A 12,048-nucleotide genomic window follows, 5' to 3' on the forward strand; every position below is an offset into this window, starting at 1 on the left:
CAAAGACTGTTTACGAAACGGAAATTTGCGGCGACTTTCGTCCCGGAGCGAGTTGACTCCGGTTCCCTTTTGTGGCTCTGCATTCGTTTACATGATACCACCAGAAAATGTCATACTCTGAAAGAGTCATACCGGCGCAAGTTTACCCCGGTTTCTGCACTGGAGCGAGAAATTTATTCCGGTATACGAAATCCCGCAACAGTGTGAAAAGGCCAGTTTCGTAGTCTAACGGTTGGACTGGGTCTAGCACGAAATGGAGGCTAATGCGGGCAAATTAATTTGCATTTGAAAAGATTTGCCCGCGTTAGCCTTCATTCCATGCTAGATCCAGTCCAGCCGTGAGAATTCGAAAATGGTCTATTAAACGATGAACTTGACCTCTGGATGGACTGGAGCGGGTAGGGCATGCGTGAATTTCGTCAATCTAAAATCGACAAGCAGAATAGTCTAACATTGCTTACAGTACATAAACAGCTTGTGAAAGTCGAAATTATATATTCTCATATTATCACTGGCAGAATGTCAAAAGTTTGGTCCGAGATACCGAAAGGGTCTCTAATACACCGTGACTTAATGAGCATACCGCGAGCATAGTGTACATGTTAAATTCCTTTATTAGTTTCTGGCTTGATGCATGACAAAAATAGCAATTATTCAACATATTCTTGTTTATAGCTACAAACTTAGCTGAAAAATAAACTTGCAGGAAAGAAAAGGCTGAGTGACGCATGTAATAACACTGAAGAATTCGGTTACATATAGTATTCCTTGTAAGGATAATAGCAAAGCGTTTAAGAGAAATCTGCGTTTTGAATAGGTATACAAGTCTAAGTTTAATTAAAGCGAGTTCACCCTTACTTGAAAATTTTAACTTTTTTGCCATAACTAAATATACTTTCTAGAGTACTTCTTCGAAAACAACTTTTGGATTTACTTTATTTCTCGATTTTCTTAAGTATCTTGAACTCCCATAAAATCCATGGTATTTAACGCTGGTTAGCGCTAACCATGTTTCGCGCAATCTGGTCCAGTGGCACCAGTGACGTCAACTCAAGACCCCAGTTTACATCAGTTGGGGAAAAGAACATCTATAAGAGGGACAACACAAACAATGAAGGAACTCCGAAAGTACTGATAGTCTGACTTATTTAAGACCGCAAAATGCAAGAAATAGCCTTACAACAACATATATCAACTCTCAAGGCCCACTAAAACGCCCCAAAGGTAGGCAGGTAGTTGTAGGAAAGTATTTCGCTTGGAAAGTATTCAAATGTTCAAAGGTCTCAGGGTCAACTGAGGGACATTAGCAATGGAATGAACCCTGGGACAAATAGCCATTGACGATATAGGCGAATCTTTGCTGACATAATTGTTTACATTTTGTCTCATTAACACAGTTGGCGGACAGAAGGCATCGTGCTATTTAACAATTAGACCCTTCCCCCGCAAGGGCGCCCTTTAGGGCGAAGGGTTTAATTGTTTTAGTATCACCCAACTAGTCGGACAGAAAAAGCAATAATAAAGCTAGTAAATGCAAGTGAAAGAAATTTTAATTGGGAATTAAACGAAAGAAAGCGTCACGCTTTTCGCTACTCGAGGACTACAAATGTATTACTAATAATCCTCTAATAGCGTAGCCAATCAAAATGCAGGATTTGCATTAGTCCGGCAAAAGTTGGGTGATACTAATCACAAAAGCGCTAAATTACTCCCTCAGATGATGAATTCGGTAACGTTCCCATTGGCCTAAACTAAAAATCCATGACTGCGAGTCTAGCATTTCATTGCTCTAATCAAGTTGGGAGCATTTGAATGGGACTTAAGCGTGAAAACAAAAAAAACAAAAACAAAAACAAAAAAGAAAAAAAACCAAGCAAGCACAAAATACTGACTCTGTTTGAACTGAATCTTAATCTTCCGTCCTACCTGCGCCCATACAATCTTGCTGTTCTTCGAGCTTGCAATAACACTCGCGTACAATATGTCTTTAAATGTTAGAACTACATGCCATCCACCAAAACTAATATTCCTTTAGGCGCGAAATTACAAAAACTAAACTTGGGAACACTTCATCTTATCTAAGACGAGAACAAAGGAAAGACTCAGAACGGAGTGAGAGTCTCGAACAAGCGCCTTTTGTCTCAGGCTACCGTCGATATCCGCGGAACTAACTCGGCAAGTTGATAGAAATAATGTTCACAAACAATTAGGGACGAAACGTTTTAAAATCGGTTCTTAGCCAAATACTGCTAATCCACCGGTAAAAAGGAAAACGGTACTTATGAAATGAACGTTCTATCCTCTCCGTTGTCTGCACCAAGGATTTCTCGCGCGAGTTAATCCCGTAAGCGCTGGTAATATTAGACTAGGTGTTGTGGTGGATGGCAAAATGTTTAATCCGGCGTTCGGCAATAGCAGCAGTCGCCGATATCAAAAAATAAACTATTCCACTTTGATCCCAGCAGTTGCGAAGCATTGCGCAAAATTGTGGTCGCACTGTTGCACATGTGGAGTTGAATACAGTTAATGGTCTGGCAGGAAATAATTTAGCTCCATAGCAGCCAACGACCAGGGGCCTAAATAAATTAAGAAAATAAACGGTGATTGATAAACTTTGGGCAAACGCTGATAAGAACAAAAAAACAAGGAACCTCGTGCTCTGAGACGCTTTTCTTTTGGTCAGCACCAAGAACTCGGACTCTGGCCACTTCTAATTTATGCGCATAAATTAGAAGTGGCCAGAGACCCAGTTCTTGGTGCTGACCAAAAGAAAAGCGGACTCGGGGGACGAGATTGCAAAGCAACTTTCATTGGATCGGTGTCCTGATTAGAGTGTAATGTGAAGTGCTAAGTGTAATGTGAAGTGGTTCTTCACGTGCGGAAATAAAAACCAAGGGAGGCAAGCACATTTTTTCCTCTCCCGTTTGAGTGAGCAAGCCAAAGGTAAGAGCCTTTTCCTTACTTTTCGCATAGATTGATTCTCACTTCGTTTCACTGGATTCTTACTCAGTAGAGCAATCACCAACGAAGTTGTTACAGAATGGCAATAAACATAAAAAAGGGTACATGTAGCCTTAATTTTCACTGTTTAAAGTTAGTTCTACATGTTCATCGTCTTATGAGTCAATCTCAAGAGTTGTTGTTACAGTAATACCTGCGTCCTCATCCAAAAACAGGCGTCTTTGAATTGAGCTTATAAATACTGATTTTACCTGTCTACTGTTGTTGTTGTGCTTCGCTTGGTGCGAGTGTGGCTTGCTCGGGGGTGGTTCCTTGCTGTTGTATGTAAGTTCCCTGTGGAGTAGCCACTGCGACAGCTGTTACTCCAGTGTGAGGATGTTGCTGAATCTGGTAAATCTTAAAAGGGTTTAAGGACAAAAAGTCAATACAACCACAGTGTAGATTGATAGATACAACATGAGCGGCACATTTGCAGTTTTCATGCACAACGTGCTTCTAAACTTGTGGCAAAAAAATTAAATTCGTTAGTAAATTCATTAAGCTGACGAGCATGCAGTACTGGTAATGTTACTTCAGTTCTTGTGAAGGCCTCAACCGTGAATTACCTGTCCTCCAGAAGTAAATGTGAACTCTGTAGGTTGCGCGTTTGTTTGCTGTGCCTGTTGCTGAGCTTGCTGTTGTGCCTGGTCAGCTGTGGCCTGTGCTGGCTGTGCAGCAGCCTGTTGTTGCTGTGCCGTTTGGGGTTGAGCGGGTTGTTGTCCTTGAGGTGTCTGCTGCTGCTGTTGCTGCTGCTGTTGTTGCAGTTGCTGTTGAATCTGCTGCATGCGGATGTATTGCATTTGTGCTGTGTTGAAGTGGATCTGTCATTTAACAAAACGAGACTTATGACGCTACATATAGTCCAGGGCTATCAAAAAGGGCCGGTAGCGAAGATTGGTAAGTAGGCGGCCATTTCGGCCGATTACTTTCATCTCAATTCGCTGTTAATATCTGACCAAAAATTGAAAGCTTTGAGAAGTTCAAGAAAAGAGTATGTGTAACAAATCCTCTTTAGTTTTCCAAGTCAAAGTAAAGACGCATTTCAACCATTTTTAACATGTTTACCTATCCACACGCGATCGAAGAGAAGGAAGGCTCATAGAACGCCTGGGATATTTTCACTGCACTGGATCTCAGGCTTCTGCAGGTGCCGAAATAAAAACCAAGGGGGACAAGCACATTTTTTCCCCTCTCGTTTGAGAGAGCAAGCCAAAGGTAAGAGCCTTTTCTTTACTTTTCGCATAGATTGAGTATCGGATAAAAAAACCTCACAATTTCTGTGATTTCAGTCCTCAAAATCATGATAATTATGCGTAAACCCATCTACATCAAACTTAGAGATTTCGTTTCACTAGATTCTTACTCAGTAGAGCAATCACCAACGAAGTTGTTACAGAATGGCAATTAACATTAAAAAGGTACATGTTGTAGCCTTAATTTTCACTGTTTTCATAGGTGCAAGAACTCCCTGGAAAATGCTGAAAATAGCATTTCCAAGCACCTAAATTTCAAAATTTTGACTCCCTTAGCAAGCTCGCGCCCTGGGTGCTCGCAATACAGTCAACGTCTACTTTCTAAATTGGGACGCCTTCTTAAAAACTTTTGACAGCTCTGGTACAGGCTCCAATCTTGGACAAAACTCTTGGGAAAATTCCTGCTTAAACGTCATTTGACATACACTCACAAACAAAGTCTATTGGTTCCCCCTTTTCCCCCATATCAAGAGAATGCTGATAATGTGGTGAAAAATAATGTGCAAGCCTTTGGCAGGATGCCAGTGCCTCACGAAATCCTCATAAAAAATCCCTCTAACTTTAGCAGCAGTCACAGCATTATAGGGATCTAGTACATGTAAATGTTGCAGGTCATTTTGTTCCTTAGGTTAATTTGTTCCAAACCAGGTCAATTTGTTTCATCTTGGTTGAAATTGCAAGACGTAAGGAATGATAAAAATCCAACAGTTATTAGAAAGTGTAAGTATAAATAATTTATTTGCAAGTAAATTGATCCTGGAGGTAAGTGGATAAACTCAAATAAACACTTTTAATTTGCTCTACTTACAGGGTACTGGACTTCACCTTGGTCTTGTGGCTGGTTCTGTATCATCTGGGTCTGTCCAGGCTAAAAACAACAACAACAATACACTGCTTAATAACTGTTAGGATGACAAAGTTGTAGATAAAAGAACTTCAAATAGGGAAAGACATACAACTGTAGAATCCAACAAGAGAAAATTATTGTTCTAATAAAACAAGAAAACTAATGTATGAAAGTCAACAATAAAAGACATGATTTTTGAAAAGAATTCAAAAGACTGGGCTTTGGTTGTTTAAAAGATGGATGGTACATTCCACCACGTAAATCACAATCCAGCAGGTAAGGAGGGAAGGGGGAGGGGGGGGGTGGGGTTATCTCACTCAAAACCAAACAAGCTACCATGAATGGGGTCAATAGAGCCATACACCCTCAAAAAACAGAACAAAAGTACTTACTGCCATGGTAACTATCTGTTGCTGTGGCACACTAGCGATGATTGCCTGTGGCTGGGTGCTGACAGTAACTTGCTGTTGTTGCACCTGCGTTGTCAACTGTTGTTGCTGCTGCTGCTGTTGTGCTTGAGGCGCTGGCTGAGCTTGTTGTTGCTGCTGTTGCTGTTGTTGTTGTTGTTGCATTGTGACGGCATGATGCTGAGCCAACTGGAAATAGTATTGCACTTGCTCTGGTGCCACTACTGTCTGGCGTATAGGATCCTGACATCATAGAAGTGAGACAAAATAAACGTACATGTAAACTGCACAGCATACAGTACATTACATGTATGTGATGTACATGTATGTGCAGTAAATCATGTCACTGTTTACTTGAGCTGAAAGGCCTACCACCAACTTTTGAGTCTTTTTAAGGTCATGATCTTTCAAGTTCAGAGCATTCAATAAAATTTGAAGTTGTCAGTTGTTTGAGTAGAGTAACCAAATGTTGTCATTGTCAAAAGGATTTTTTTCTTCAGTTAATAGGGAAGTGTCACTCTAAGTAACTACAGCAAAAGAAATTCCAAGAACATCCTGTATTGTTGTGTTGCAGATAATGTACACTGTAATATAAATTTAGATGCATGCTGTGAATCATAACTGTTTCTGTAGCTCTGTAAACTGCAACCAGACTGGTGACTTGCATAGTGTTTGATTTTACAACAGTCTGTACACTGTACCTGTCGCTTGGGAGGTTTCAGCTCATCTCTCGGCACAATGTCAATCAAAAAATCAAACTGATCAAACTTGGTTATTGCCATGGCAATGTCATTCCTCTAAAAAAAACAAAATATAAAATCAATAAAATTAATACATTGCTAAAACACCATACCACATACAATATACTGAATGTCAACAGTCATCATTCTGCAATTCTTCCATTCTCAAACCTTTTAAACTAATCGTCAATTGACGAGCTTGGGAACTGTTGCCTCAACAGTTAGCAGGAAGGGGCCTGTTGAGATACAGGCACTTCTGGGGCATCTCCAAAATAAAGGCACACCCATTTGGTGCAAAAAGGCTGTATGCAGGCATTGGCTTGAGATTAACCTTGCCTAAATTGCATTTAGCCTCATTTACATGGATAATTGAAAGGTTAGGAACAACACTATGCTAAGTTACTTTTTGGGTGTTTTTTTTTTACCTTGCTCAAAAGATTGAAAGCAAAAAATCAGCAATAGTATATTTGAGAAAGTTAAAAAAAAAACAACCGAAAAAGTCACTTGCAATACTGCAACATGGTGCTCTTCCCAAACCTTAAATTATCCTTCTTAGGAGCTTTAGCAAAAAAAAAGAGTTTTGTAAGGAATTTAATGGATTTACAAGTAACATGATAATGAATGCCCAACCTGCAACGTTCTTCTCTTATTGTCTTCTGTGTGAATCCAAGCTCTAAGAGACAGCTCGTTTATAAAGATTTGAGCAGCTTTGGCAAATAAAACAGGAGCCTTGAATTAAAAAGAAAACAATTATCATTTAGCTCTAAGGCTTTTATGTTCAGCCATAAGACAGCAAGCCAACCCAGGAAATTAAGTAACTTGCCACCTCCACTTGCCAATGGAACCATGCTAAAGGTGCAATCACACTATTTTGGAACTTTCAGCCTCTGGAGAGGGGTATTATTTTCATGTTACAAGAAGAAGTTTTTGTCCGCCGTTAGAGACTCTTACCTCTGCACTGATCATCTGAAAAAAAAAACAAATAATTATACAAAACAATGTGATTGGTGACAGCAATAAATTATTATTATTACAATAATTGTTTTTAAACAAAAAGATACTCAATGTTTTTCAAGTAGAATAGGTTAGTCTACATGAAAAAAAAGATCCTTAAGAATAAAATTCAAGGTACATGTATGCATCACACTGGATGTAGTGCAAGGATTTTAACTTGCCCTTCTTGTCCCCATTAATCCATTGACCCCTGAGAGTGAGACGATTTTACCCCTAGGGAGTCCTAGGGCATTTGAGGTGTGAATGGGTTATTGCAAAAAAACATGTACAGTACAGTACATGTCTGAAGTTACTGTGGCAAATATTACAAAATTTTATTGCTCAAAAGGATTGCTGTGACAAAACTTGTGAGAGATAGAGTGTCTGTGGGTCAGGGTCAACTACATGTAACACAGTGTAACACCTGGCAAGCAATTTGACTCATCAATGTTGGAACCTCTTGTTGAAACAAAATACCGATAAAAGTTGAGCAAAAACAAAATGCCTACAACTAGGTTAAAACCATAAATCATACACAATGTACATGTACACACCAAGCAACCATGCCTCTCCTGTTTGGAAAGTAAAGGAATTAGTTGCAGATACTATCATGTAGAATTTACTGACCTTCACTTCCTCATCTTGTTTCATTATCTTCTTAATTCTTGCAAGAGGCAACTCTTGAATTTTAAAATCATTCTGAAAAATTAATATAATTTACCTTAACATGTACAGTGTCTTAAAGTGCTACTGCGACCAAAAAACAAATCTTCTTTTTCTTTGGGCTTCAAAACTGTGTTAACTTAACACTAAGTGACCCAAGTTTTAAGTTCTGATTTTAAAAAGAAACCTGTTTATTTTAACTGGAATATTTGTTTGTTGGTCCGCCATTACTAACTTTAAAATCTTGAGAGAGCTGGGCTGAGGAGAAAATGATGTCAAAGACTCGCTGGTTTAAGAATGCAAGGCATGTGCACGCGCTGAATTAATATGCAGCACGGGAGCTTTTTGGGCTTTTAAACTCGTGTTTTGCATAAAATTACATGTATATAATAAGTTGCGTTTACACGCTGAAATGTTAAGCTAGTGAGTAAATGATGTCACTTTTTGTTAGATGCAACCCTCTGAGGTCCAATCGGTCAGTTTTGAACGTGAGTAATGGCGGACCATGAAATCCAAAACTTACACTCAAAATAAATAGCCTTTGGATAAAAATCAAATCTCAAAATTTTACCAGTCAGGTGTTAAGCGAACACAATTTCAAACTCTGAAGAAAAAAAGAAAATGTTTTTTTGATCATAGCAGCACTTTAATTAATGCATACCAGAAATGATCTCCAGCTGTACCTGTACCAGTAATATATATTTAATATCTTGAACTATTAACAAAATTAGATAACTTTTTACATGAATACTGACAGCAGAAATATATGTACAGTATTAACAGGTGTAGACTAATCTAAGAATTCTTCTGAACTGGCACTCATTTTTGCAGAACAAGACTCTAAAAGTACCTACAAGTATCATCATAATTTTATTGAGAGAAAACCTCTCCTGAGTCTGTCCTAGCAGGAAGGCTATCTGTATTTATAAATTCTGTGGTAACAGCAGGTTAACTTTGCTCTCTCTACTCCTTAAACATGTTTTACTCCTTTTTTGTTGCTGAAGTGAGTGAGCCTGAAGTGAACGAACAAGGCAGCCCTCCAATTGGGAGAAGAACAATGTTTTCTTTGAAATGCAAGGGATTGTGGTAAAAGGTGCAAGGAATTGTGGTTATGCGGGAGTGGAGGAATCAAGATGCATGATATGATCTTGTTACACCGAAGATTTGCTGTTTTTCATTCTGCTTCTTGTACATGTATCCTCAAACTTTTCTTGTAAAATGTACAAATGTAGATAATTTCACTGTCACACAACAAACAAATAAAATAATTATTTGAAATTGTTCAATGGAAAAGGCCAAGAACTTGGAATGTTGTTGGAAACAAAATAATCTTTTAATCGCCTCTCCAATTCTCAGGTCTGTGTTGCAGCATTTCACGCAACTTTAAGGAGTTTGTATGGAGATGCCATGTGGTCTACCAATATGGTGGCTGGTAATCGATAAAAATATCTGGAGTTCAGTTTGCTATGAAAGTGCTTACTTTTCGCTCCTGAGATAAAAATACATGTGACAGTATGAACACATCTCCTAATGTACTTGACAGGCTCAAACTGATGAGATTCATAGGGATAGATATTTTTTCAACTAAAAAGGTGACAATGTAGAAATTCAAAATGCTGTATTTTTTTAAACAAAAAAGGTCATGGAACTGGGAAATAAGATTTATTTCTACATGTAGGTCATCTTCAATCCTCCTTTAGATGAAAGTTCAGAAGACCTTGCAATTGCGATTTTGATTTTAGAATTTGATTACGTCACTGTGAAGACTATCTATTGTTTTCTTTCTTCTCTCAAGTGGGGTCCAGAATGAGATCCAGTGGGGGTCCATGCTTTGTACCGTCCCTGCTCAAGACCTATAAAAATCCCCCATTTAATTCCATGCATGGTCTGTCATTGAATTACCACAAGCATACACGTAATTGAACATCTCCCTTCCCCTTGGAAGCATTTCAACCATTAAATTTTAGGTCAACTAGTATGAGTCACTTATTTTAATTGAAAAATCCTTTTCAAGAACACTGTCTTACCAATGGTATCATGGCATAATATTAAGATAGAGATGACCAACGAGAAAGCATACATGTAAAATACACTGAAAACAACTTAACAAAATTGGTGAAAGATTAAGCATACACGTAGAAGGGTTACTACACGTAACATTAATGGCACAGGTTCATAGGATCAGAGACAAAAAATAATCAATGAGCCTAAACAAAAATTACAATGTAGGCAAACTTAAAACTAAGACAAAGCAGCTGTCTCGTGAATATGGAGCTTCCAGGGAGACTTTCTGGGGCACTGCCATATGCTTGCTCTTTATTTAAACTACTGTATGTGGCTCACTTGGGAGACTGCTGTCCTCTCAAGCTCCCCTGGCTACCATCATGGGACATGTACCTGATCCCTCTATCAGGACTGCCATTAGTTTGGGTCTTAACTACTCAAGGCCATGGAATACTGCTTACAGTACAATTAATTTTATTTATTAATTTTATTATCAATGGTATATCAGCAAAGCTTAACTGAATTCTATATAGCACCTACAGTGTTCATGTTCCTGATTTCTTGCATTTGACGTGGCCAGAAGGTGGCGAGAAGCTGTGCAGCTTCAGATTGACCCTTAAAGAAAGCAAGTATTAACAAGGACTCTATAATTACAGTTGTGTTGAAGTGATAATCTCATTGTGCACACTGGTGACGCTAACAAATTTTACTACTACATGTAGTCAATTTAGTGTTTCAACATTCAGCTATATGAGATTATCACACTGTGTACAATGTACATGTATGAACCACATCCACATGTATTTTGCACTATGTAAGTAATAAATTATTATTATTAATTACATGATACTCTCCTAGTTTTAGAATGCACTCAAGTATCAAGAGATTTGCTTAGAGTTTTTTTACAGTTACTCAAAAAAGAGGGACACTGAAAAACGCAGACTGCAGACTGTGCAGAACGTCTGTAAAATGAAATTCGATTAGCCTGAATATCAATCTAGTGAGCCTAATTAGGCCTAAATAACATTCAGGTTAGCCTGTTTACGGTCAGCTTTCAATAATAGTGTGGGTAACACCATATTTTACCCCTGGTCTGCATGGTTTGCACAGTCTAAAGTCTCTGTTTTGGTGTGACTGCAAAAAAGATACAACTACATGTAGTCATAGTTAATTCAGGTGGCAGCATAAAAATTGGACAAAAATTAACTTAAACAGTAGCATGCTAATAATTATAAAATACATGTACTGTACCAGTTATGTTGTTGCACATTACAGAGCAATTTCAGAATACCTGTTCACTTTTGCCCTCCTCTTACCACAATGCTTAAAGAACGAGGCATACTTGTGCTATTGATGTTATTCACATGACTTTTTGTATGCAAATACATGTACATGTAAGTGAACAGGTATTCTACAATGTAGCTCACCTTGCAGCCTGATTGTGTACATGAACATTAATCTCACAATATGCTTGTCATAAAAAAAGAGATTTTGATTAACACACAAATAGTACAGTGGCCGTTCGAATTAATGTTAATCTCGGGTACCGTACCTCGTTCCCTAAGCTTCCGGTTGGCTTACTGTATTTACATGTATATTTAAACGAAAAGTTTAGCCAATTTAGCCGGCAAGAACCTCCGAGTCGGGCTTTAGAAAAGGATGCGTCCAACAATAGTACAGTGGCCACTCAGTTTAATTCCCAACCTTTTTAATTCTGAGCGGTAGCCGGAATGTGTACATTTTTCACAAAAAGTTTATTTCATTTGCTAACGAAAACATTCCTGAAAGCTAAACGTCTCGAAGAAATACTCAAATAAACTATGTCAGGTATTCCAACAGAGATGTAATATCGAAGCTTAAGAGATCGATCGGGAAGACTTAAACATCTGCCAGCCGGTTAACCGGTTTTTGATGCTGTGCATGCTGCGAGACAAAAACTGCACAATTTAGCCAACAATATGTCAAATAAAACACTTACCGATGGTGCATACACCTCTCCCATATCTGAATATTATCTTAAAAGGACACAAAGAACGGATATTAGGCCAAAATTAAGCAAAATTTCCTTTTTGAAAGAATCTTTTTGTCAAGATGTCAAAAATGGCGTCCCTGCTGCTATTCCCTACCCAGACCCTCGCAAC

General features: G+C 38.5%; 1 protein-coding gene across 1 annotated transcript; it reads right to left on the reverse strand.

Annotated features, from left to right (window-relative positions):
* Positions 1–596: 596 nt before the first annotated feature.
* Positions 597–12,025, reverse strand: LOC137975833 (nuclear transcription factor Y subunit gamma-like). The gene is made up of 11 exons (XM_068823026.1): positions 11,886–12,025; positions 10,448–10,522; positions 7,868–7,939; positions 7,199–7,213; positions 6,878–6,976; positions 6,209–6,304; positions 5,493–5,750; positions 5,062–5,121; positions 3,567–3,821; positions 3,213–3,357; positions 597–2,576 (listed from the first exon to the last, which is right to left on the reverse strand). The coding sequence occupies exons 1-10, from the start codon at positions 11,907–11,909 to the stop codon at positions 3,217–3,219; spliced, it is 1,095 nt and encodes a 364-aa protein (XP_068679127.1). The 5' UTR covers positions 11,910–12,025; the 3' UTR covers positions 597–2,576; positions 3,213–3,216.
* Between the last annotated feature and the right edge of the window lie 23 nt (positions 12,026–12,048).

This window comes from Montipora foliosa, chromosome 11 (genome assembly GCF_036669935.1).
Source record: "Montipora foliosa isolate CH-2021 chromosome 11, ASM3666993v2, whole genome shotgun sequence".
Classification (NCBI taxonomy): domain Eukaryota; kingdom Metazoa; phylum Cnidaria; class Anthozoa; order Scleractinia; family Acroporidae; genus Montipora; species Montipora foliosa.